The sequence below is a fragment of the Quercus robur genome, chromosome 8, assembly GCF_932294415.1.
Source record: "Quercus robur chromosome 8, dhQueRobu3.1, whole genome shotgun sequence".
Taxonomy (NCBI): domain Eukaryota; kingdom Viridiplantae; phylum Streptophyta; class Magnoliopsida; order Fagales; family Fagaceae; genus Quercus; species Quercus robur.
The window spans coordinates 20,853,408-20,880,835 of NC_065541.1; the positions used below are offsets into that span (position 1 = coordinate 20,853,408).

The window sequence follows — 27,428 nt, forward strand, 5'->3', positions numbered from 1 at the left end:
ATTTTTTTGAAAAATTGCAGTACAGGACACAAGAGGGACATTAAGGTCCATTGCCTTGTTTTAATCTTGAACACTAGTCTAGTTATTTTTTACAAGGCATATAGATTGATTGCACTTCTACCTCTGAAACATATACTTTGACACACTTAGGTAAAATGAAAGCATTTGTAATACATATACATAACAATAATACCCCCACCATCTAAGTTATAATTCATAATCATCCAAACACTTAACATTCTTCCATAACACAACCATTATACCATTCCCATCCTGGTTTAATACATAACCATCCAAAACACTACTACCATCCAATTTTATTCAAAAGACACATTGTTCCCTAATATATAACCATAATACTACCATTAACATTGTTTCATAATGCTTAACAAAGTTTAGTGACCACCATTTTTGGTGAAAAAGCTCTCTAACCAAAATTTTCACAGTTTAGCATTTTTAGCCCTAAAGAATCTTCCTGCCAATTCATCATAAACCAAATGATCATAAGCAGTTGCAAGCATCTGCTCATCAAAAGCTTCTGTTGCCATCACCACTGCATAAAGCTTATCAGTGTCAACAGGGCCACAGTTGCGAGCTTTAAGCGCTATCATGATTTCCCCTCATTGAGAAGATGTCTCACTATAAGCCTTGAAATCTGAGTTAGATTGATCCAACAAAGCAAACAACTGCACCTGTTCAGAGATCAAAGATAAGTACTAATATGAAGATCAAGAAAATTACTTGTATAGTTGTATGAAATTCAGATCATAAAAAAACTGCTAGTTAACAAACAGAATATGAAGATCAATAAGAGACATATACGGTGAAAAATTAATCTATTAACAAATAAAAAAATATGACTTTCTTTTTAACAAACAAGAAAATCAAAACATCCCTACAAGCAAGCAAATTTACGTAATAAATCATTCTTGGCATATACTAGTTGATACAAATCTTCCAGTTCACAGAGCAGGAAACACAGCCCCCACCGCAAATACAAAAACAAGATATTATGGAACCACCTTGAAATGAGACTTCACTTATATATTTTATATACAAAGAAAAAGGGGAAACAAAGAAACTATATACATCACATAAAGAATGACATTATAAAATTGAAATCCAGAAGAGGGGAGAGCTTGAGATGATGAGAGATCAGGTTATTATATGAGAAAAATGCTTCACTACATCAATAAATTTCAAGATAATCTCCATTGAGTTTGAACTTTATGCACCCAATTGATAAGAAAATCAGACTCCATTTGAGAATCATCAATTACACATTTAAACGTGCATTGGGGATCTACACAACAAGGCTAATTGGGTATGTTTAGTATTTTACAGCCAGGTCCATCATGTTTCGGCCGCTTCTGAAAATTATAGGAAGACTGAAGAAGACAAACATAGGTTGCATGTCATATCTGACAGATAAGCCACCTTCACTTTCTCCACCATTACTGCTAGTCCCACTACAGAATTTCGTTACTAATACCTCTGCACTACAGCTGCTAGCGTTTGGGTTTAAAATGACAAGCACCACTTCACTATTGGAGCTTATAAAACTGAAAGAAAATTTTAGGCTTTGCTTACATCATAAACTGAATTAGAGACTGATTTATATAAAAAAGAAAGCCAACCTCACTCAAAAATCACAAATTTAAGTCCAGATTGTGACCATTGCAGCAGATTTGGAGTTCCCTGTGCTATGCTTAAAAAGTTGGAAGATATTTTATGTTAGAAAATTCCTCCCATAAATATGGGATTCAAAATCCTTGAGTAAAAGAAGAGACAGCCACAGAAACATACCCCACCATTATCAAACTTGGTCAATTAGAAATTAGCTTAAATGAATTTTAAGAATTTAATTCCTTTTGATACCAATTAGTGGAGGAGTTCCCTGATCTCAGTACTATAATTAAAAGATGAACTCTATTTAACCTATATTTCTTGTTTGAAAGAATCCTCCACATTGTTTTGTATTGAAGAGTTGAAACTTGAAGCATACCCTACTATAATTCCATTACTTAACCAAACTAGAAGTCCTGGATATTAATTTTTGAAACCAACCAAAATACAAAAATAAAGCCAAATCACAAACACACCAACCTTAAAAAGAAAAAAACCAATCTCTTTTTCTAATAATATTAAATCAAGAAATTAAGCTGTTTAGTACTGCCTCTTCAACAACCAGAAAACAGAAATATTCCATGTAAGAAAGGAAAAAACAATGGAAGGTGATAGATGGCTCATTAAGGGACCAATATTTCAATTTTATGGTCCTTGAGGGGCTTGTGAACATAGTGATTTGGAAACTTGGAAACTCAGGGAGGTCTAGAAGTAGATAACCATGGAATGCAATTAGACAAAGATTGCTTGTGGGGGATGGGTATGAGATCTTATATGGAATGCAAAGTCTGTTACCAAGTAATATGGATATGGAACTAGTTTGGTTTAGGGGAAAAAAAATTCAAAGGTAAGAGTTTAGTAAAAAAAAAAAAAGCTATTAGAATGGCTTGAACAACTGTAATAATTGATGGATTAATAAAAATGGTTACAAGAACGGTGGCATAAACATGATTACAGCATCAACCCCCCCACCCACACATTAGTATTAAAATGAAAAAGAATCATTGACCTGAAAGCACTAATGGTCTTTCAAGATTACTCCTACTGTATCTGTGACTGTCTCTCTTAGCCTTTAAGTTCTTCTCTCTTTCTTCCTGGCTTGTAATCATATCAATTTTATTTTTTATTTATTTTTTTTTTTTTACAATCTCGTTTGATGGCTTTCTTTTTTTTGCTAAACTTCAATGACATTAAACAAACTAAGTACATGGTGAGCAATCCCCCTTACAAACCGACTCAAGAGAACCGGGAAGATTACTTCTATTGAAACAAAACGGATGGGGGGAAGTGAGTGCAAATCTAGCAGCTGCATGTGCTGCTGAATTGCTGTTCCTCCTAACCCATCTAAATTTGCAAGAAACAAAATAAGGCAGTAAACTAAAAATGTTACTAACAGAGGTGCTAATGCTCCAGTCAGGAGCGAAGTCAGGTGATGAAAGAGCATTGAAGCACACTTGTGCATCCCCTTCAATAATGATAGACTTCCAATGTTCTTGTATTGCAAGGTGGACTGCCCACAGAGTAGCCGCTGCTTCTGGCTGAGATGGTGCACAAAGATGATAACCAGATCCCCAAATAAACAGAATCTCACCAGCGTAATTCCTGGCAACTACAGCTAAAGCAGATCTGGAGTTGTTCAGTGCGGCATCTACGTTGAGCTTGATCCAGCCTAGGGGGGGAGGGGTCCACTCAGAACTGGGTTGCACAAAAGGGGTAGTATTCAAGACAGAGAAGGTCTTAGACAGCTCTACAAATCTTGAAAGCACAATATGCTTCGACTTGTGAATATTGGCATTACCTTCTTGGAATTGGATCAGGTTCCTTGTCCTCCAGATCTCATCAATAATTATCGCCATTTTGAGTGAAATTGTCCATTGATCATGAGCTGGGAGTGGAGAGCTTGGGGGAGATATAATGAGCTTAACAATATCCTCATTGGAAACAACGGAGGAGCCATTAAATCTAATACCCTAGCAAGCTGAATCCCAAAGAGCCCTCGAAAATGGACATTCGAAGAAGAGGTGTACACAAGTTTCCTCTCCAAAGTTACATAAGATGCATGTAGGATCAATATGATTAAGCTCTCAGTTTAGATTCACCTTCGTAGGGAGGGCGTCTACTCCAATCCTCCACAACAACATCTTTAGTCTCTCAGGCAGCCTTGCTTTCCACAGCTTCTTCCAGCGGCTGTTTTGAGGGTTATTACTGATAGCGGGTCTGAAGGACAAATCATGGACAGATTTGACGGAGAACATACCCTTAGAATCTGGCACCCAAATGAGCTTGTCTTGCCGGGATTATAAAGAATTGGGATAGCTAAAATAGCTTTGGTTGACTCAGTAGAGAACAAATTGGAGATCATACTGAAGTTCCAGGAATTAGAGCGTTGATTGATCAGCTGAAATGCTTTCAGAGGGTGTTGAGTGAATGTGTTCACTCTGGGTTGAGGCTTGAAACCTTCTAGCCATGGGACCCACGGATTTGTCCAGACATTAATTGTTCTGCCATCACCAAACTGATAGCATGCTCCTTTTTCAACAAGTTTTTTGGCACGCTCAATTGCTCTCCATGTAGGTGAAGCTGTTTTGGGTGGTTCAACTCGGAGCCAGTCATTGCTAACTTTGTACTTTGCACAGAGAAGATCCATACAAATGCTCTTCACACCTGAACAAACCATCCATACTAGTTTAGCAAGGAGGGCTGAGTTCATTTCCTTGGTTTTCTTGAAGTTGAGACCGCCTGCACATTTAGGACGACACAGAACATCCCAAGCCTTCCAAGCTAAAAATCTACCTTCTTTTTCCTTTGGTTTCCACCAAAACCTCCTAGTTAAGGAATCAAGCTTATCACAGGTCTTCTCAGGGATATTAAAAGAGGAGAGAGTGTAGTTTGGTAATGCTTGGGCAACTGAATTAATGAGGGTACACCTGCCTGCCCAGGAGAGACAACGGCTTCTCCATCCTGACAGCTTAACTTCGAGCTTTTCTTGAAGGAATTTGAAATCCTTTGATGGGGATCTAGATAGGAACAGGGGTGCTCCTAAGTATATAGCTTCCTTTTTGAGGTTCCTCATTTGGAATTGGTGCTTTATGGCTCTTCTACTTGACGAACAGGTATGTTTGGAAAAGAATATTCCAAATTTGCTTCTATTTATACTTTGACCAGACCAATCACAATACCTGTCAAGGCATTTCGTCAAGATTTCCGCATCATTTCTAGTGGCTTTTGAGAAGAGGACAATATCATCTGCGTATATAACATGTGTCACAGCGGGTCCTCTAGCGCTTGCCTTGGCTCCGCTAATGTTTCCGGAGCAAAGTTCCTTATCCAGCATTCTTGAAAGAACCTCCTGCCCTAGAATGAATAGGTATGAAGAAAGAGGATCTCCTTGCCTCAAACCCCTACTAGGTTTAAATTGTTCAGACTTGCCACCGTTAACAAGAACTTCGAATGACATTGATGAAATGCAAGCTAAAATCCAACTTATAAAGCCCCTGTCAAATCCAAAATTGGTGAGCACAGTTTGGATGAAGCGCTAGTTAACTCTGTCATAAGCCTTTTGGAGGTCCAATTTAATAGCCATGAAACCCGTTTTAACTTTCCTGACCTTGAAGCTGTGTAGAAGCTCATGAACAACAACCTGATTTTCTGCAATCCATCTTCCTGGAATAAATGCGGATTGGCAAGGAGAGATGAGCTTGTGGAGCACAGGTCTAAGTTTGGCAACCAATAGCTTTGAGATGATCTTATACACAACGTTGCAAAGGCTGATAGGGCGGAAGCTATTCACAGAGGAGGGGTTCGAAATTTTAGGAATGAGCATGATGAGAGAACTATTCACCTCTTTAGGCAACCTTCCAACCTCGAAGAATGAGGTTACTGCTTGTGTAACTGACTCACCAACAATATGCCAAAACTCTTTATAGAACAGCACCGGGAAACCGTCTGGACCAGGTCCTTTCATATCTTGCATTTGAAAAAGAGTGGCCTTGATCTCATCGGGTGTTGGGATACTTCTAAGGGTAGCATTTTCCTCTTCAGTGATACAGGGGAGTATAAGATTTTCCAAGTGATCCGGGAAGGAAACTACTTCTTTTGTGAACATACTTTTAAAGGAGTTGAAGAACAGAAGTCTAATATCCTTCGAACTAGTGACCCATGAGCCATCACCAGATTTGATAGCATCTATGTTATTATGCCTTTCACGGATTATAGTGGAGAGATGAAAAAACTTTGTATTTCTGTCCCCTTCTTTCAGCCATAATTCTCTAGATTTTTGTTTCCAGAGTATTTCGCACCTTGTGAACCATTCTGATAGTTCCAATTGAAGTCTCTTCTGCTTTGCCATTGTTCTCAGAAGGTGGGTTTTTTTGAATGTCAGATATCTTATCCATCAATCTCTTGATTTTATCTTGACAATGCTCGAAAACTTCCTTCTTCCATTTCCGAAGAGCTGTTCTTGTTGTGGCCTGCCTTTTACACAATCTAACTAGTGCGGATCTTGTTCTTGACTAATCTTTGATGAATAGAAAAGCCAAGAGAAAAAAGGGGGGGGGGGGGGGGGGGAGATTATTTCAATTTGGATAGATTCTGAAAATGGCCCGTACACCAGTTCATTTCACTTTTAATGGAAGAAAGTGGAATGCAACTACCATTCGATGAAGAAGAGAGAGAGGTTGGCAACTGTAAACGACTAACTTTTGAGAAGAAGAAGAAGAAGAAATGACAGGTAAGCTTTTTAAGGGAAGGCAGAACCAGAGTCCTATGCGATTCAATAGGATGTGATCTTAATGCTGAAGGCTTCCTTGTTTATATATACTATAGCTAGGAAAGTGAACACGTGAAAGGATACACGGTATGTTGCATGCACCAAGATATGTTTCACATAATAACTGATATGTACAAATATGATGAACATCTTGAGTTTTTTCACATAACAAGTAACTCCGTAAAAAATTCCCTTGTAGTGAAACTTGAATTACAAAAAAGTGCATCCATGTACAGAGAGCTTCCTCATTTTCTTCATGATTAATTCAAGTATCAATATATACCTATTGATGGCTTCACTAATATTGGGTTAAAATTCTTTTTCAAATTATGTGAAGGAGCTTAAGATAACAAAAATAGTTTAAGACAAGGATCATAAACAAGTCAGTTTCAATTCTTAAACATCCAAAGCAAGCAATAGCCACCGTTTAGCCGGTTTGTCAATGAACATTGATCTTTTGAATGTTTTCAATAAGATGTGGGAATGGAAGATTTAAAATGTATATGAAATATCTTTAGCATAAATAGATCACAATTGACAAATTAAGATTTTTTTTTTGATAAGTAACAAATTAAGATTTTTTATAAAAAAAAAAATTTGAAAAGAAAAAAAAATCCATGAAGAGCATTCAGTAAAAGTGTAAGAATATGAAGTTAAAAAGAAGTCACCATAACATTATCAAGAAAGAAAAAGTTGAGTACATCTATCTATAAAATGTAATTTATAAGTGGCAGGAAACATGAAATTCACACAATCCATTTATCTTTAAGCACTTGATAATTAAGCATGCAAAAGTTAATAACCAACATGAAACAGTTTGTTTTTTTGTTTTGTTTTTTGTTTCACAAGTATAATAAAATAGATAAATGATAAGTTATCTATTTTAAATATAAAGCCACTCAATTCAGGTAATCAATCATAAATAAGAATTTAAAGAACAGTGTCATATATATTCACATCCAAATCATAATCAATGCCAAGTATATATGAATAACAAAATGGAAAATCATAAAAATAAGGATTAAAATAGAATGTTACCTTGCCTATTGTTGTTCCTCTTTAATTTTTCTCAGTAACTGCACAGTTGGGATTTTTTGTCATTCAAAACTACACTCTCGACATAATAATCAACATAAGTATGATAATATCCAGCATTCCCAATATCTTTAATCTCTTGGGTCTCAAGGTCTCGCGAGATGAATTTTGTGTCATTCATTTTCAATATAACCTCACCACTCTTCCTAAAACCTTTTGCACTTGGTCTGTAATATCTGAGATAGTTCATAGAAACCTCTTGATACAAGGCAAGGGAATTCCCATATGCTGAAATAGTTGAGGGCAAGTTACGTTCATTTTCGGCAAATTTTGGCAAATAGTTGAGGGGCTATCTCACTGAAAATCTCATCCTCCAAATCAATTACCATAACAAACTTGATAAGTATATTGTCTTTAGTTCTTCTGGAAGCAACCCAATGCAGAGCCCCATTGACAGAAGCATGTGGGTTACCGTAGCATTCAGTACTTGTGGGAGGCAAGGCTGTAGTAAGCGTTTTCCATTCAGCAGTGGCAAGTGAGTAAACCTCAACCTCAAGCTTGGGTGGAGACGCGCTTTTTCTATCTCGAAAACTCAGAATCCTCGCCACCTTATAGTCACTGGTTTTGGAACCAATTCCAAACCCAACAGAAACACTGTATCTGAATGGTGGGATATTGGGTAGAGGTAGAGCTTTACTCACTTGGACGAACTTTCTGATGATGAAAGTGTCGCAACATATATAATTGGCAAGGCAGATGAGGCCGTCGCAAGTACCCACCACACGGAATCTTTCCTGACCATGGAGAAGAGGGAAGTAAAACTTGGTGTATTCATTGAAATCTCGGTTGTCGTCCCAATGCAAAGCGTAGTGCTCTTTTCCTTGTTCGTGGGGGATTTTATATACTTGCCAGGCGGTCTTAGAGTAGAGGCTGAAAAGGAGGTATTTGGTGGTGGAATGGCGGAGATGGTCGGAAATGAAAGAAGGGTTTTGGATTAGAGATTTCCATGTTTTGCAAACAGAGATGCAAGTTATGATGGATTTGATGGATAGTCGTATGATAATATCGAGGAGGATTTCGGGAGGCAGAGAGTGAGAGTCCCACATGATCGCTTCTTCAGGGAAAGATCTGGAGAATTCAACATATTTTTATTTTTTACCGTTGTTATTGATTGAAAACCTTTTCAAAGGTGATTATGACACAGTGCAATGGATATTAAAGGTTTTGATTGGTTTAATGGATATTGTATTATTGTTGTAGAATGGGTCGTATAGTGGCTTCAAGGGTGCAGAAACTAAATTAATATCTAACTTTGGGAAGAAACTAAAATCATATGTGCTGAATATACACTGAAAAATGTGAAAGAAAAATGGGCTATTGTTGAGGATGGGAAGACTCAGCCTCTAAGTTAAAGGTGAAAGGTTTTCCTCTTTCCAGAAGTCCTGCACTATCTACAGAGGCAATGATATTTTGGCTCAGGTACAAATAATTGATAAATGTTGCTAGCATTGAAAACTAAAGCCTCAATGATTCAGATTTGCTTTGTGTTCTGTGGAATTTACTGAAAAATGCAACAAAGATATATTGTTTTAAGCCTGATCAGTAACTTTGCAGAACCATATTTTGTTATTTACCAGAGGTTTAAGTACATGATTAGTGTGTGTGATTTGTGTATAGACTAGAAATTATTGAAGATTTTTAACAACAACATACATTTGATGACTGGACAAAGAAATATGTACTTGGTACAAACTTAATAGCATTGCCCAACACTCTCCTTTTTTTTTTTTTTTTTTTTGCTAAGAGCTCAACAAATTGCTTAGTTAGCTATACTAAGATAAGATACATGACTTTTGCTTTTATGTTATGAACTTTTAAACCATGATTTCTTTTGTGGCCTTAATTTATCTTGTTGATCTCTTGACTTGAACAGTTGAAATACATTACTCTTGCCAGGGAATTAGTTATATGTATAGGTTACAGAATGACATGATTTTTAGGTCTTGTTCATCTCTCAATAGATTCATCTAATTTCTCATGCATGATTTTTATTTTTATTTTTATTTTATTTTATTTTTCGTTCCTTAAAGTTATGTCTCATAGATTTGTTAAGAGCCACTAGCTGCTGCAATGTAAGTGTTGTAGATTGGTTATATTTTTTTTCTCTTAATTTTATAAGTACAATCTTATTCATTGTGGTTTTCAACATAAGGTCTCACTCTTATGTTTTGATGCAGGTACAGGTTGCAGCAGTTTATGCTAAAAGGAATAAATTTCGACTAACCATATTTCCTGGATCTGATGATCATGCTTTGGTTGCGGCATTAGTTGTAATATTTCTAGATTGAAGATAATGGAATGGTTGTAATATTTCTAGATTGAAGATAACACTTATGATAAAGCACCCTCCATAGTGCTATGTTTTAAGAATTAGTCATGGTTGTATTTAAGCTACAACTTCAACAATAAAAGGCAGCAAATATTTTCCATTTAAACTATTCTCTTCTCGTCTATTAATTTCTTGGAGGGTTGTCACCTTGAATACAACTAATTCCTTTCAAACTCACCGGTTCACAGCACATAGACTCTGGGGTATAGAACTAGACCAATTCTGATTAATCTACAAACAATAAATCGACAGATTCTAGAGGATCCACACAGCTATATGATAAAATAATATAATTAATTAAATAAAAATCAAGCTTCCAATAATCTGCACCAAGTCATGTGCACATAAAGACAGCATTGTAATTTGTAGGGAAATTAATAAACACAAATAGAGTTTTCTTGGTTTCCTATCAAATGTGAACTAGGAATGCAGAAAAAGTGGTACCATTTTGCACCACATACTTTATCTCTCACAATAGGCAAAATAAATTCAGCCTAAATTGTATCTATAAACTTTATATCAAACAATAACTTAATGCATTTCAAATGGTACAACAATAAGAAATAGTCATCAATCTGTCAATGGTTTGACAATAAAAAAAACCAGCTTCAATCTGCCAATGGTCTAACAATAAAAAAATAATAAAAAGTTAACAATTTGCCAATGGTTCTGAAAAACCAGCTTTAATCTGCCAATGGTCTAACGATTTAAAAAAAAAAAAATGCTAAAAAGTTAACAATTTGCCAATGGTCTAACAATAAAAAATAGTCTTCAATCAGCCAATGGTCTAACAAAAATAAATGGTCTTCAATCTCTAACAAATAAATTTGCATAGTCTTCAATCTCCACCCAAAATTCTTGCACCCTAACTCCAGTCTATTTAGTGCTTTTGCCAATATGATGCTCTTCTTGGATAACATCAGAAGTAGCTATTGAAACCTGTAAATAATAGCAAAGAATAATTGTCACAAACTGTAAACAAATTTATGTGCCTACAAGATTGACAAATTATAGTGGAATGTAACATATCTTACTTTATTTAGGCTTCCAAGTGATTCAACTTGTCTCGCCTCACAAACCTTTTTTTGTAAGCCACTGGCATGTTTTTTAGCATGTGTTGTTTTGCTTCGAGATTTACCATTTTTCTTCTCTAATGCAAATTTCAACCTTTTCTTTGGATGCCCAACAATAGGTTTTGTTTTAATCCTACATATGCTATCACCTTGTAAAACATCTGTAGTAACATCACCATGGACCTCTGTGCAACTTTCCATATTATTCGAATGACATTTTTTTCTTATCTCTTGCAATTCCTTCATTAATTTTTCAAAAGATTCTTTGGTATGTTCATACATTATCTCATTCTCTGCTGCAAGTGTAGAAATTTCACGAGCATTGTGGCTCAAATAAGAGTAGCGTTTTCCTATTGACTCTTGAGCATTACCTTTAATATCAATGCCATGATAGTCCTTGATAGAACCAACCTTTGCATCTTGCGTCCATCTTTTCAATACATAATGAACGGGAAGTCTCTTAACATTTTTATGTTCAAGAACTTTCAAAGTATGGGCACACAGAATTCCTACAAAGCTGAACTTCTTACAACTGCATTCCACCGAAGTAGTTGAGGCTTCATATTTAACTAGGTGCTCTTGAATTCTTTGACTATATTTGACCTTGTATTCTATGATAGTATCGGATTTATTAGCCTTGTAAATAGTACAATCAGCAATCTTCATATATTCATCTTGAAACATTTGAAAAATTTCTGGGGAGTATAGCTCTATAACATGTCTCAACATCTCTACATTAGATTGTAAAATCGGTTTTGCTTGCCTCATTTTGAACTCTGCCTGTAGTTCTTGATGTCTCTTATCACCAAAACTCTAGAGTAATGTTCTGAAAAGCGCACAAAATCATGTTTTGGTTTCAAATATTTCTTTAACATATTGTTTATTGACTCACTACGTTGGGTGCTTTTCATATCAGCAGTGAACATGTGTCAACCATATACAATAGCCCATTTTTCTTTCACATCAAATATGCTACGCAACCATTTATTATCAGTAAGACCATATTCCTTAAGCATATAATCCCATGAAACAAGCCATTCATCTTCATCTTCATACTCGTATAAACAATCACTAAAATCTTTTGCAAATTGCTTAGATGAATGAAATACATGATGTAGATTCTTAGCAGCATTCTGATAAATATGCCATACAAACAAACAATGATTAGATTTAGGAAATACCTCTGTTATTGCTTTAGCCATTGTAGCAGATTGATCTGTAAGTATAGTTCTTAGCTGCTTTCCTGACATTGCAGTTAAAAAAGTTTCAAACAACCACTTAAATGACTCTATAGTCTCATCATAAAGTAAAGCTGCACCGAAGATAATTGATTGTTTGTGATGATTAACCCCAATGAATGGAGCAAAGGGACGATCATATTTATTTGTTCGATAAGTTGTGTCAAAACAAATAACATCTCCAAAGTTCCCATAATCAACTATTGATCTAGAATTAGCAAAAAAAATGTTTATGATTTGACCATCATCATCAACTTGTATTGAATAAAAATAAGATGGATTTGCCAATTGCATCTTATGAAAGAACTCCATCATTGCAGGTCCATCTCCTTTCTTTAAAGCCATCCTCCTCTCATTATGTACATGATTCTTATAGTCAACATCCATAAACCCAAGATTTTCACGACCCCCAGCTTGCATGCTCAATAATTCAATGGTTTGTTTTAGTGATATTCTAGACCTCTCTGCATCATTTGTAATGGCCTTTTGAGAAAGTGAAATTTTTCGCTTCGATCTTAACATATGTTTCATTGGCGAAGGAGCAAACTCATGATTATGTTGGCCGTGAAAAGAAACAACATGTAACATGCCATCCTTTTGAAGATGATAGGTCATCTGTGCTAAACAACCTGTTCGTGAAATTGGACGATGATAAGATGCATTTTCGCGATGTTTGTCAAAAACTCGTTCACCCTCTTTTGAGCAACTAAATGTTCTCCTTATAATTTGCCCCACATTTCCTCGCTTTACAGAATGTTTTCGTACACTAAAGCCGATTCGGTGAGCATAGTCTTTGTAAAATTCATATGCACTATCATCACAATCAAATTTCATGCGAATTGCTGGAGTATTTGATTTGTTTGGACTTCCAAGAGTAATTTCTACTTTAGCCTTCTCTTGTTGATTAGGTATCCAACCAATGAATTCATCTTCCAACACAATTTCTGGAACTTCTACAATTTCTTTGCTATATTTACTTGGAGTATTTGATTTGTCTGGGCTTCCATGAGTAGGTTCTACTTGAGCCTTCTCTTGTTGATCAGCTATGTAACCATTCAATTCATCTTCCAATAAAATGATTTGACTAGTATCCATCATCTATAGTCAAAACACATATTCAAAATCAAATCAGAAAAAGGAAAATTTTATAAACAATATTAAATATGTAGTATTCCAATATTTTGGACCCATTAAAGAATACTATTAATGAATTACTTAAAAACATTACAGTTTTAGAATGTCTAAGTCTAGAAGCCTATAAAGTTTACTTACCCTTAGTTGCTTATATTTTTTTAAAATCAAGTCAATATGAAGAAGAAAAACAAATTTTTTTAGATGAATCAAAGATAAATTCAAATTTAAATGAAAAAGGAATACAATTTCTACAACTCAGCTAAATTTAGTATCACAAAAACTACAACAAAACCACAGTACAAGACAGCAAATAACAGCACTATTACACATTAGAGAAGAAGAAATACTTCCTCGTTATGTATACAAAATAACAAACCATCATTGAGGCTTCAGTTTTCAATGCTAGCAACATTTATCAATTAAAAGTTCAGTGTATATGATTTTAGTTTCTTCCCAAAGTTAGATATTAATTTAGTTTCGGCACCCTTGAAGCCACTATACGACCCATTCTACAACAATAATACAATATCCATTAAACCAATCAAAACCTTTAATATCCATTGAATTGTGTCATAATCACCTTTGAAAAGGTTTTCAATCAATAACAATGATGAAAAATAAAAACATGTTGATTTAGTCATTGTTTCAAATAGTTGTTGGGCATTGAAAAACAGTTGGTGGCATTGAAAAATAAATGCAGAAAGGAATAAAAGAAAGAGAGAGAGAGAGAGACTCACGTGGTAGATTAGGGGGTGACCAGTAGTGAGAGGGATTTGGTTTTCGGGTTTGGAGAGAAGCCACAGAGAGAGAGAGAGAGAGAGAGAGAGAGAGAGAGAGAGAGAGAGAGAGAGAGAGAGAGAGAGAGAGAGAGAGAGAGAGAGAGATAGAATACGTATCTATTTTAGTTTTTTATTTTTTTTAATAGGTGGTGTAGTTAACTAGGGTTATTTGGGTTAAGTTTACTTAAGTAATCATGTGCAATGCACATACCATTTTTTACACATGTCAATTTATTAAAACAGTTTGTAGCCTTAGGCTACAAATGGTTTTGTAGCTAAACTTTGTCCTTAATTTAATTGTGGTTCAATAGAGTCTGTTACGACTGAATAAGAGATTTGGAGTTTGATCACCGCCTACTCCATAAATTAATTGGTATCTTGATTTGATGATAAAAAGTTATTATCAGGAGCGGACGCCCCATAGATTAAAGCTCTCTAAGAAAAAAAGCTATTAATTTAATTTGTTTTCATTTATCCCTCTTCTCTAGGCCTAATTTATATTTATATACCCTATCGGTACTAAATTGTGAGCACTAGCAATAGAGGATGTAAAAAAACATATATTTTACATTCTCAAACACTACTTTATTTATTTTACCATCTTATTTTACAACTCACCTAACATCTCAGTTTCTATTTTTAGATATAACTCATTCAAATAATATAAATTATACCAACAAATAATATAAAAAATAATACAACTCTTCCATCTCTCCACCTTTTTGTCTTTCTCTCTCTCCACCAAACCTACACACTACTTAAAATAATAATATTTAAGTTTACCACCCAACTACAATAAGTTGCAAATATGCAAACTTACTGTATCAAGGTGGCATATATTTATACAACTACATGCCCCAATGGAGTGAGTTTTTAGTGAATATGGTTGTAAAATAGCAACTTGGGGTTTTACACCCCCAATGCTAGTGCTCTTAGCATTCACATCAAGAGTGCTAAAAATGCTAAAATGCCATTTAACAACCTACACACAAAAATACCTACTACATTAAAGCTCTCAAATGTTAAAAATTCTGACAGTTAGCTACAGTGAGTTGCCAACAAATATTTATTTAATCCCTCAAGCGTGCCTCTAAGTTTCTCCTTCTCTCTCTTTCTCACACTAAACCCTGTTCCACATCTTTTTAGTTGGTTCTCCCTCAACCCATCCCTTCCTTTCTCCCATGCCTAAGACCAAACCCAAGCTTGAAACTCTTTGACCAGCGTGGGCATCAATGTCGAGGTAAGATCAGCGTGAAGATCGGTGTGGGTCTTCGGCGTGGAATGGTGGTGGTTGTTTGGGTTTTGTGGGTGGGTTTTTGTTGGTTGTGGTATGGGTGGGTTCATTGTCGTTGGTGATGGTTGTGACTGTTATGGCTGTGGCTAGGGTGGCTGGTGGCAGTGGGTGTGGGTGTGGGTTTGGGTTTGAGTTTGTGATTTGATTTTGGGGTTATGATTTGGTTTTGGGTTTTTTTTTTTTTTTTTTGTTTGTGATTTTGGTGGTTGGAGGTTGAGGGTTGAGGTTATGGGTGGCGATGGTGATGGCTGTGGTAGTGGGTGTGGTTTGGGCGGTGGTGGCTAGTGGCAGTGGGTTGGGTGTTTTTTTTTTTGGGAGAAGAGAGATACACGTATAAAAAGAGAGAGGAAGAAAGAGAGAGGTAGAGATGGGATTGAAATTAAAAAATAATTACAAAATAATAAAGAAATAATATTTGAACGAAGTGGTCAAAAATATAAAACTTTTGATATTGGGTATATTATAAAGTGGGGTGTTAAAATAGATAAATAGTGTTTTGAGTTGCTAAATGCTATATTTTTTAGCATTCTTGATGTGAGTGATGCTTCTATTCCAGTCAAAAAATAAATTTCTTAATATAATTTTCACTTTATTTAAAACTAGTTTGTAGTGCCGTGTATATATATGAGTACAATTAAAAATAATCACAAGTATACAGTTCAAATTATACATTTTTTTGAGAAGAGGTTTAAATTATACATGATATTAGTTTACATTTTTTTTAAACCATAAATTTCTAAAATATGTAATGGTTTCTCTCTGTCTCTCTGTCTCTCTATATATAGAATTTGATTGGATTTAGACGCTTCAGTTTTTGCACCTAATAATTCACTTACAACAAAAATTAAAAACTTAGATGGATACATGATGGAAAATTGGACTTCAATTGAAAATTCAATTTAAAATCTAACTGGACTTGGAATTTTCAATTTTTACAGTCAATACTCACTTTGCACAAAATTAAAAATTAAACCGGATATGTGGTGCAAAATTGAGAATCCTATTAAAATTTAATTAGATTTTCTTTGAATTTTAGCTATTATTATATATATATATATATATATATATATATATCAATACCTCTCATTCGCTAAAGTTTAAATTAGGGAGGGTAGTTTTAGAAACTTGTACATTTTTATGTAAAAAACAATGCATTAAAGATATTTCTTTAAAAATGTAGATTTTCTAAACAGGCCTAATAAAATGGGACAGAGGTAGTAAAAAAAAAAAAAACTCGATTCGATTCAAATTTTTTTTTTTTTTTTTTTTTTTGAGAAAGAAGAAGTTCATTTATATTATTCCAAAGAAACATAAAATTAGTTTGGACAAAATGAGAAATTGATGGTGGAACATCCTCCATCCATACAAGTTAAGCACTAATCTCGCCAAACCATGTGCCACTTTGTTACCCTTTCTCTTTGTATGAGAGTAGGATAATTCTGAAAAGCTCTTCTCTAATAGCTTAGCATCTTCAACGAGTTAACCATATGATGCTAATCTTGCATTGTTGAACCTTAATGCTTCCGTAACCACACTCAAATCCCCTTCAATCACAATTCTATCCACACCAACTTCTGCGGCAAACTCAATGGCTCGGGTTGCTGCCATAGCTTTGATCTCCACCAGTTTGTAAGCTTGACTGAGATTTTGAGCAAGTGACGCGATAACCAAACCATCATGATTTCTGATAACACCTCCTATACTTGAACAATTTGAGCTTGTACAAACAGCTCCATCATAATTGACTTCGAAGGAACTAGGAGGAGGGGTCTTCCACTTTATGCCACTGGGTTGTGCAGTCCGTATACGTGTGGTTGGCTGGGCAACAACGAATTCAGATAGCCATTCTGCAGCAACCCGAGACAGCTGATCAATAGGATGGTGGGGCTGTTGATTTCGCACCTTGTTTCGCTGCTGCCAGATACACCACGCTGTCACTGAAAAAGTTTCAGCTCGCTTGCCATGATCAAAAATCTAGTTCAGTAGCTCCCTGAAGTTTTGGAAATGTACCCAAGACCTGAAATTCCATTCTGTAGCATCCCACACCCCATCCAATTCGGGACATGACCAAAGTGCATGAAGCATTTCTTGAGATGTTGAACACCTGTCACAGTGATGATCAGTGAGCACCTGTCGACGAACCAGATTGCATTTCGTTGGTAGAGAGTTTCTACAGGCACGCCAGACCAGATGAAGTGTTTCACCTTGTTTGGAACATCAAGAGCCCAGATTTTTTTTCCAAAGAGATTGAGCAGGGTCTGGTGGATCTGGATGAGCGAAACCAGCACCTTGATTTTTTAAAATTGGTACCTGGACTTGCAAGAGTATTGCCCATACTCAACTCTAGGCCAAAACACTGAATCTTTGGCTGCATTTTTTGCTAAGGGAATTCTTTTGATTAATTCCGCCTCTTGTGGAGCAAAAATCCCATCAATCATTTCATGATTCCAAGTTCTATTGTTCTGATTAATCAAGCATTCCACCGTTGCTTCTTCCATTAAATCCAGGATAGGGGATGGAATTTTGGTTGGGTGTTTTGTAGGTAGCCAGCAGTGCTGCCAAATTTTGATGGACTTTCCATCGCCAACCCTCCAACAAGCGCCTTCTAGAAGCACATCTCGCCCTTTGAGGATGCTTCTCCATGCATAAGAACTTGCCTTTGACTCCTTTGCATCCAAAATAGAGCAATTTGGAAAGAACTTTGCTTTGAAGGCTCTATGGAAGAGAGAATCAGTGTTGTTGAGGAGGCGCCATGTTTGCTTAGCAAGTAGAGCATCATTGAATAGGATTAAATCTTTGAAGCCCATTCCCCTGACAAACTTGGATTTTGTTAACTCCTCTCATTGGATCCAATGAATTTTTCTTCTCTCCCCACGTTGTCCCCACCAAAATTTTTTCACCATGGCTTCAATTTCATGACACAACCCTATTGGCAATTTGAAGCAACCCATTGTAAAAGTTGGAATGGCTTGAATCACAAATTTAATGAGCACTTCTCTCCCAGCTTGTGAGAGTAATTTTCCCTCCCACCCTTGTAGCTTTCTCCAAACTCTTACTTTGATGTAATTGAAACTTGCACGCTTTCTCCTCTCAATCAAAGATGGCAGCCCCAAATACTTCTCATAAAAATTTATTTCTTGTACTCCAAGAAGGTTTTTTAAGGCATTTTTCATTGACGAAGGAGTCGCCTTACTGAAAAAAAAAGTGCTATTTTTTCCTTGTTTATTTTCTGCCCCGATGCCGTCTCATACATATCCAACAAATTTAGAATTTTTTGGCATTATGATTTATTTGACTTGCAAAATAACAAACTATCATTTGCGAAGAACAAATGGGTTAGTTTAGGACCATCCTTGCATATAGAAAAGCCCCTCAAATCATCATCAGCTGCTACTTTTGTGATAAGCCCATGCAGTCCTTCCGTACATAAAAGGAATAGGAAGGGGGATAGTGGGTCCCCTTGTCTAATCCCTCTAGTAGGCTGGATAAGCCCATGGGGTTCATCATTCACCAAAATCGAATAAGTAACTGTTTTAACACAAATCATCATTAGATTAATCCACTTGTCACAGAAACCCATTCTCCTCATAATACTTTCCAAATACCCCCATTTAACCCTATCATTGGCTTTACTCATATCCAATTTTATCGCCATGAAACCATCTCCCTTGGATTTATAATTTTTCATACAATGCAAGGTCTCAAAAGCTATAAGGATATTGTCAGATATCAACCTATCTTTTGCAAAAGCTGATTGATTTTCAATAATAATGGTTGGTAAGAATTTTTCAAGTGGTTTGCTAAAACTTTTGAAAACACCTTGTACAAGATATTGCACAAACTAATAGGCCGAAACTCAGTGACTAATTCAGGACTATCAACTTTAGGGATGAGAGTGATAAAAGTATGGTTAACAGGTGAAGGTAGAGTACATGAATTAAGCCATAAGAGGATAGAACTGGTTACATCACCCTTAACCGTTTGCCAAAAGTGCTTGTAAAACAAGGGCTGCATTCCATCGGGACCTGGTGCCTTCAAATGAGCCATTTGCTTAAGGGTTGCCACAACTTCCCACTCATGAAAAGTACCAACCAAATTAGCATTCATGGATTCGGTCACCATTGGAGGAATATTTTGGATTGCTTCTTGAACTCTTTGAGGGTTTGAATTGGTGAACATCTCAATATAGTACCGAATGAAGCATTGTCCAATATCCCTCAATTGATTCACCCAACTTCCATCCTGAACCTGAATACCCATTATAGAATACCTTCAAAATCTCTTTATGGCCTTGCTATCAAAATACTTAGTATTGTTGTCCCCATTGTTCAACCATAAGACCCTTGATCTCTGATTCCACATTCTAACCTCTCTATCAAGCAAAACATTTATCTCACCCTTCAATTTTCGAACTAAAAAATTATCTCCACTCACCATTGCTATTCTTTTTGCTTTTGCCAGTTGTTCTTTTTTTTTCTCCAACTGTTTTCGGACATTCCCAAAACAATTGTTATTCCACCAGGTAAGGTATTTTTCACACTTTGCCACTTTTTGTAAAATTATGTTATCAAAATTCTGTCCCTCCAAATGCCTCCATGTTGCTTCTACGGTTTCCCACATCTTGAATCAGACAACTACATCTCCTCAAACCTGAATATTTTCCGCCTTACAGGAATCTCCAAACCAAATAGATTGAAAAATAGGGGTAAATGGTCCGAAGTGTTGCATGAAAGGTGGTGTACTTTGGCCCCTGGGAATTTCAGAAACTAGCTATTATTCGCCAAGCCCCTATCTAATCTCTCCCAAATAGACACCCCATTATCGAAATGTTTGCTCCAAGTGTATTTAGAGCCAACGAACCCCATGTCCGTAAAGCTACATTCATCGATTACCTCCCTAAATAACTGCATTCGATTGTGGCTTTGCAAGGCACCCCCCAATTTTTCATCTTGACCAATAATCTCATTGAAATCCCCTGCACATAACCATGGTTTGTTTATGCTTCGGCTAAGTCTTCTCAGTTTCTCCCATGCCTCACCTTTTCTTGCTGTTTCTGGTTCACCATAGAAGTCAGTAAATCTCCATTCATCATCCCCACCAGCATTGATTACCGCATCAATATAGTATCTATGAGAATCCACCGCATCTAATCTGACGGAGTTTCTCCAAAATAAAACCAATCCGCCACATCTAGTTGTTCTTGGCACCACCCACTTGTTATTTGATTCAATTAGTCGGCAAAATTATATGACCAATAATTATCTTACAATGTAGACATCTAATGTTATGTTCATACACACACGGAAGCTCGGAAATAAAAAGGGAAAGAAATGAAAAGAAAACATGAGTTCTTCCCCATGACAATTTTGATATCCAATTTTCTATAAAATATTAAATGAAAAAAAAAAAACATAAACAGAAACTTCTTCTTTAAAAAAAAAAAAATGCAATTGAACCCATTGAAATAATATGAATATTATTCAAAAAAAAAAAAAAATTTGGTTGCAAATCAAAATTCATAAATAATTTTAAAATTTTCACATAATAAGTAATCCAACTCTTAATGAAAGTTCAAATATGTGTATAAACACCCTTGAACGTTTAGACCACCAAATACAAAATAACCAATTCAAGTTTTATGACAAACAACTAGTGTGCGGAAAATGAACATAAGCTATAAACAGAATTGGAAATCAATCTAAGCCAATTATAAATCACATCCACAGCAGAAAATAAAAGGCAAAGATAAAGGGAAGAGAGATGCAAACACAAGGACAACACACGATGTGTTATCGAAAAGGAAACCGAAGCCCTCGGCGTAAAACCTCTCCGCCGCCCTCCAAGCGGTCAATAATCCACTAGAAAATGTAGTTGGGATACATGAACAGCAATAGACCCTCCAAGCCTAATCTACCCGATGTACCTAAGCCCTCCAAGCTTCTTGCTCCAATGAGGTTGCGCCGAACCTTTTTCTTTTCTAGCTTACCGGATTCTGCTACTAGACCGTAGCATCCGCCATCCTTGGCATCTTCTAATGCTTCCCAAAGCTCCAAAAACACTCAACACTCTGAATGGGTGTGGGTAGTGTTTGGATAGAAATCTCCTCTCAATAGGTATGACAATGAGAGAGGGAATGAGAAGAGACTACAAAGATTTCTCTAGGAATGAGTAGCTCTCTCTAATTGGGTGGGTGTTTTGAAGAAACCTCTCTTAGGGTTTTTTCTTTCTGAATAGCCACACATATCTTGTGGGAATGAGGGGTATTTATACTGGTGTGAGAATGGAATACGAAGAGTCAGTTTTTCAAAAAAACAGGGCTGGCTGGCGACTTGACCTCGCGACTTGACTGAGTCGCGAGTTTAAGTCGCGAGCTAACTTAATGGCCAGTCTGGATTTTTGTCGTGTAGTGCTCCAGGTGGCGTGACTGTTCATCTCCCCTGCATGCTCTGCACGTGAGCAACTTTTGGCGGCTTGCAAGCCGCGAGCCACCCGTGAGTCCTAGCCGCGAGTCTCTGCTTCACTGCACTGTCTTGAGCATTTCTTCACACTCTCTCACACACTACCCTTACATGATTCCCACCTAAATACAAGGTTTCTAAGTGCTATATTACAAGCAAATTTGTCATGGAATAAAGCCAACACATGGTTGATTAAATTCAACCTTACACTTAATCAGATTATCAAAAAACTTCCTCAAACTAAAATCACAAATTATGTAACTGAAACCCATTGAACTAATATGAAAGAGTAATTGAACCCCAATTCATGATCAGAGTTTCAAGAAATGCTCAACCAATTCACAAATAATTAAAACCCAATTTGTAAAATATTAAAAATCACTTTGCTCAATGGTAAAATCACATGAAGGCAAATGGATTAAAAAATTATAGTTCAAATAAAGGTTGACAAAATAGATTTAAAGAAATTGGTCATATATACAACATTCATCTCAAAATTACAATGATATGGAATGATTGTAACCATCAGCATGAAGGCCTAGGATACAATCGTACAAACAGTCTACGTTAGACATACATACATATATCATATAATAATATAGTAGCAAATTACTTCAATTCAAAGCAAATTGAAGTAGCTAGCTGATGGGGCTCTTAGAAAACAGTCTGACCTACTTAAAAGCCATTATATCTATTTACCAACTAAATTGTCTCACGTCACTAAAGAGAAAATGAGGCATCCATCAGGGAATTTTGTTGCCTTTGCAAAATTCCACCACAATGTTATTCAACAGAAGGAAGATGATGGTTGAATTGCCTCGCTGCAGAATTGATAATAGCTCTCTGATCTTGATGCATGTCGTCAGCTTTTTGTCTTGTGTCTCCCCGTCATGACACCCTACTACCATATTTCCCCCCATCTGTTCTTGCCAACAAAGCACCTTCTGTTCATAGCTAAAGTAGATTCAGAGAAACAATTTTCCTTGCAAATACAACTTCATTTCTAGTAATCCAGATTGACCACATGATGCAGCACATGAAGTAATAAATTCTAAAGAATCAATCTAGTTAGCATTTCTATTGCAAAATCACTCATACACCTAGTGTATTAGTTTTAAGCCCACTACTTAAGCTATACCAAAGAGCTTTAGCAAAATTACGCCTTAGAACAGATGGTCTTGAGATTTAGTATTAGAGGAGCATAATGGATATAAGATTTCAATCAAAGCAATTCCCTTGCCCACTTCAGCCTTAACAGGAAGACCATCAGAGCAAATCTTCCATAGTAAAGTCATAACCTTAAAAGGAAGTTCGAGGTTCCAAATTTTATGAAATTTCCATTTAATTTATTTGGCCTATTAACTTAACAGGTCTTCATTGGGACAGATTAGTTGATAATCTCCTTTAACTTCATAACAACCTGATCTGAAGCCAAAAACTTAAGGAGATGTATATTAAGAATCTGTACCATTCCCACCCCCCCCCCCCCCCCCCCCCCCCCCCCCCCCCCACATAAAGTTCCTTCACCAACTCTGAATTCTATTTGGCTATAGTGCCACCAGTAAGATCAGCAACTAATTAATAAACGCCTCCAGATGACCCACAATTAACTTTATGCAAGATATATGATACATAATATTGCATGATATCCTCAAGAATGTTGCAAAATGTAAAAGTAGCAACTGCTATCATTCAAACAAATGAAATGAGTAGTTCTCGCAGATTTTTTTTGGTTGTAAATCTCATATCTAAATTGCTAAAGAAACATAAAAAAGAACTACATCTTTATTATAATAGTTAAATACAAATCATGTGTTACAATGAACCCATTATGGGTATTTATAATAGGCTAAATCTTAGACTAACCATACACTATCTATGGTTAATAGGCTTGTGGTACAAGTAAAAGATTTGGCTAGGACACAAAGTAGGTAGAGCTTGAGCCTATACTATTGGGCTACTATATCTTTAACATATATCATTTGGAAAAGGTCCTCATTAAATACCTCTCCACTTCCAATCAATTTTGTAAGAAATAGAAACTTGTAGCGGAATATAAGTAATCGGTTTTTCGGCATACCTCTCTTGGCCTAAACCGATGATCACACAGGACTTTGAGATTGTTCTACGCTGTCTAGGGCCAGCCTCCACGTAGACCAGCTATCCAAACACGTTTTGAATTCCAGTTTGTGCAACCCACGAACCAAAAACGTTTCTCCGATGGTGTTGCACACTACTAGAGTGATGCAAACATAACCCACAACCTAAGAGGCTCACAACACTTTGTAAACACTATGAGAAATGCGGAATTCGTTTTTTTTGTACAATGGGTACCACTCTTGGTGTTTATATACACACCACTCCATTAATATTAAGTGGAATAGTGGACTTAGTGGGGTAGAGTAACGGTCTAAACCATTACTCCATAACTCCTAGATGTTACAATCTAAGGTATACAGAAGGACATGCCCACTTTGGATGTCCATCCATATTCTTTTCAGTTTCTAACATCTCCCACTCATCCACTGTGGGCATGGCCCTATTATCCATCTCTCAATGTGTTTCTCAGTGCGTTCATATTGGCAAATAGGTTGTACAACTACCGAGCACACTTGAAAAAAAAACAAATTTGGGAGCACTATACTGAATCTTATACCAAGACCAGCATAGCAACATCCCTAAAATGTCTCGTTATGCCCTAGACATATATTAACACATCGAATCAAGCATCTCTAACCCCTCTTGAGTTTAATACTCAGACTTATGCTTGATCCATCATAACTATCTAGATGTACTCACGATTATTTCACTACCTTAAGCGCTATAACCTGTTAACAGTGAGTACAAATATAAGGATGTGTTAAAAAAAAATAGTCTTCCCTTTGCACTCATGTCCTTCAACTTTGGTCCAATCGCTTTCCCAGCAATGTCCCTTTAGACCAAATCCAACATGGCCATGGGTAACATGCCATAGTAGCAGATATCAAAACCTCAACTTCATGACATAGTCAAAAGTAACAAGGGCATAAGTAGGATCTTAATGAAAGATCCATGGGACTCACACGGTGAAGAAGCACGGATTTATTCTCTCACCTCTGCTTTTGGTCAAGCAAGCACATGTAGTATGAAATACATGTTACGGTGGAGTTCTCTTAAGCAAGAGTTTATGTCTTAACTCAATACACCGTACAAATCTTAGTCTAGTCGCTACTCAAGCGCCTAACTCAAGTCCTTTATTCGCTTGCCACCTTAGGCATTAAATAAGTTCTCGCATTTGGCTAACCATAGGCTACATGGATCATGGGCTATCCATGTACGGTCTAATCAAGATAAATATATTATAGACCTCATCTTAGTCCCAACTAAGGCGACATCTGTTTGTGTCAACCATCTATATATGCTACATAAGCATTGAATGACACAATGTCTCATCTTTGCTCATTACTCAAGTGCCAGAGGCGATCGCTCGTGTGAGTGAGCCGACCTAAACCTGCTGACATACCTTTCATACCACAGAACTCATCATATGGTATATGTGTGTGTAAACATACATATTATTAACTAAATAACATCATATGTATTCAAAAAAAAAAAAAAAACCCAAAAAAGTACAATAAATGGTAACTAAAAACAGCATATCATCATATTCTACATAGCCCTAAACTCCTAACATGAGTCTGAAAGACATCCCTTCCTATAGGCTTTGTAAGAGGATCAACAATCATGAGGCTTGTAGAAATGTGTTTTAGCATAGGCAAGTGCTGCCATGCTATCACAATGTACCGTAACGGGATCCGAGGCATCCTTGACAACCTCAAGATTCTGAAAGAACCTCCTTAACCAAACTGCTTCCTGAACAGCTGTTGAACATGCTACATACCCTGCTTCCATTATTGATAATGCTATACAAGGTTGTTTCTTGCTACTCCAAGTGATGGCACCATTATTTAGCAAGAAAGCATATCCAGATGTAGATTTGCGTTCATCTAGGTCACTACCCCAATCAGCATCACTATAGCCAATCATACGCAAATCTGAACCCTGATAACAAATGACGTAGTTTGCTGTCCCTTTTAGATACCTTAATATCCTCTTGACAGCTTTCCAATGAGCAAGTCTTGGATTAGATTGAAATCTGCTTACTAATCCAACAACATAACATATATTAGGCCGAGTACACATCATTGCATACATCAAGCTTCCAACTGCATTAGCATAGGGAACACGAGCCATCTTTTCTTTTTCATCTTGAGTCTTAGGACACATATCAAGGCTTAAGCTCTCATTTTTTGTGACTGGAGTATTTATGGGTTTGCAATTATGCATTTGGAAACGCTCAAGAACTTTCTTAATGTAGTTTTGTTGTGATAAACCTAAAAGTTTCTTTGAGCGATCCCTAAGGATTTTAACCCCTAGAATATAATTTGCCTCACCTATGTCCTTCATCTCGAAGTTAGAGGACAACCACCCTTTTGTGGCGATAATCATCTCCATGTCATTTCCAGCCAGTAATATGTCAACGACATACAATGAAAAAAATAATGAAACTTCCCTTGGATCGTTTTACGTAGACACAATGATCTTCTTCGATCATCGTAAACCCATTCGATAGAACGGCTCGATGAAATCTCATATACCACTGTCTAGATGATTGCTTTAAACCATATATGGATTGCTTAAGTTTGCACACTTTGTGCTCTTGACCTTTGGTCACAAAGCCAATAGGTTGATCCATATAGATCTCTTCATCTAGTTCTCCATTGAGAAAAGCTGTCTTAACGTCCATTTGGTATAATTCCAAATTCAAGTTTGCAACAATGGCCAAAATGAGTCGAACAGAGGCAAACCTCACAACCGGAGAAAAGGTTTCCTCATAGTCAACACCCTCCTTTTTAGTGTATCCTTTTGCCACTAATCGAGCTTTATACCTTTCTATTGACCCATCCGCCTTGCGTTTGATTTTAAGAACCCATTTTTTCCCAATTGCTTTATGCCCTGATGGTAGGTTTACCAGATCCTAGACCTGATTAGTCCTCATAGACTCCATTTCATCATTCATTGCTTTCATCCACTCATCACTAACAGAAGATGAGAAAGCCTCTTGCACAGTTTTTGGCTCATCATCATCCTGTGAAGCAATAATGAAAGCTTCCCCCTCAATCTCAAAATGACGACGAGGAATATTTCCACGGTTGCTTCTACGTGGCTGAGGTTGTTGTGGATCAACTTCTAGTGGTATGCTCCCATTAGGTTGTGAGTCGCTCCCACAGTCTCTAGGAGTTTCAGGAATTTCTTCCTTGTCCTCTACTAGTCTACTTGGGGTGCCTACCTCTTGATTCATCATTTCATAAAGAGTCAAGTTCTTTTCAACCTCACCTATGTTAGGGAATTCATTTTCAATGAAATCAACATCACGTGACTCCAATTTAGTTACACTTCCATCAGGTTGTTCACCTATCAACACAGCGTTTGGAATGCTCAGAATATCTTATAAAGATACACTTCTTTCCTTTAGGCCCCAACTTCCCATGTCTATGAGAAGTATTGTGAACATAACCTATTGAACCCCATGGCCACAAGTTATTCAAGTCAGGTTTCTTGCCGGTCCATAGTTCATAAGGTGTGGAAGATACT

General features: G+C 36.5%; 4 protein-coding genes across 4 annotated transcripts; all 4 read right to left on the bottom strand.

The window, feature by feature from the left end:
- Nucleotides 1-620: 620 nt before the first annotated feature.
- Nucleotides 621-3,482, bottom strand: LOC126696017 (uncharacterized). Its single transcript, XM_050392807.1, has 2 exons — nt 3,021-3,482; nt 621-692 (listed from the first exon to the last, which is right to left on the bottom strand). Exons 1-2 carry the CDS (start codon nt 3,480-3,482, stop codon nt 621-623), a joined length of 534 nt encoding a protein of 177 aa, XP_050248764.1.
- A 3,981-nt stretch (nt 3,483-7,463) lies between these two features.
- Nucleotides 7,464-8,535, bottom strand: LOC126696018 (F-box protein At3g07870-like). Its single transcript, XM_050392808.1, has 2 exons — nt 7,788-8,535; nt 7,464-7,717 (listed from the first exon to the last, which is right to left on the bottom strand). Exons 1-2 carry the CDS (start codon nt 8,533-8,535, stop codon nt 7,464-7,466), a joined length of 1,002 nt encoding a protein of 333 aa, XP_050248765.1.
- A 2,159-nt stretch (nt 8,536-10,694) lies between these two features.
- LOC126696019 (protein FAR1-RELATED SEQUENCE 5-like) lies at nt 10,695-13,224 on the bottom strand. Its single transcript, XM_050392809.1, has 5 exons — nt 12,437-13,224; nt 12,073-12,337; nt 11,833-12,024; nt 10,898-11,704; nt 10,695-10,757 (listed from the first exon to the last, which is right to left on the bottom strand). The coding sequence occupies exons 1-5, from the start codon at nt 13,222-13,224 to the stop codon at nt 10,695-10,697; spliced, it is 2,115 nt and encodes a 704-aa protein (XP_050248766.1).
- Nucleotides 13,225-25,508: 12,284 nt separating this feature from the next.
- On the bottom strand, nt 25,509-26,288 carry LOC126696020 (secreted RxLR effector protein 161-like). The gene has a single exon (XM_050392810.1). The coding sequence runs from the start codon at nt 26,286-26,288 to the stop codon at nt 25,509-25,511; it is 780 nt and encodes a 259-aa protein (XP_050248767.1).
- Nucleotides 26,289-27,428: the final 1,140 nt, after the last annotated feature.

Bases quoted from the DNA above. Each gene is read 5' to 3' on its own strand.
- LOC126696018 (XM_050392808.1), bottom strand. From the start codon at position 8,535: ATGTGGGACTCTCACTCTCTGCCTCCCGAAATCCTCCTCGATATTATC. The intron at 7,718-7,787 runs GTGAGATAGCCC...CAACTATTTCAG, and splicing joins TTTGGAGGATGAGATTTTCA to CATATGGGAATTCCCTTGCC.
- LOC126696017 (XM_050392807.1), bottom strand. From the start codon at position 3,482: ATGGCGATAATTATTGATGAGATCTGGAGGACAAGGAACCTGATCCAA. The intron at 693-3,020 runs GTTAGTAACATT...ATCTCTGAACAG, and splicing joins ACTGGAGCATTAGCACCTCT to GTGCAGTTGTTTGCTTTGTT.
- LOC126696020 (XM_050392810.1), bottom strand. From the start codon at position 26,288: ATGGAGATGATTATCGCCACAAAAGGGTGGTTGTCCTCTAACTTCGAG.
- LOC126696019 (XM_050392809.1), bottom strand. From the start codon at position 13,224: ATGGATACTAGTCAAATCATTTTATTGGAAGATGAATTGAATGGTTAC. The intron at 12,025-12,072 runs GTATTTCCTAAA...CATATTTATCAG, and splicing joins TGGCTAAAGCAATAACAGAG to AATGCTGCTAAGAATCTACA. The intron at 11,705-11,832 runs GTATATGGTTGA...ACATTACTCTAG, and splicing joins TGAAAGAAAAATGGGCTATT to AGTTTTGGTGATAAGAGACA.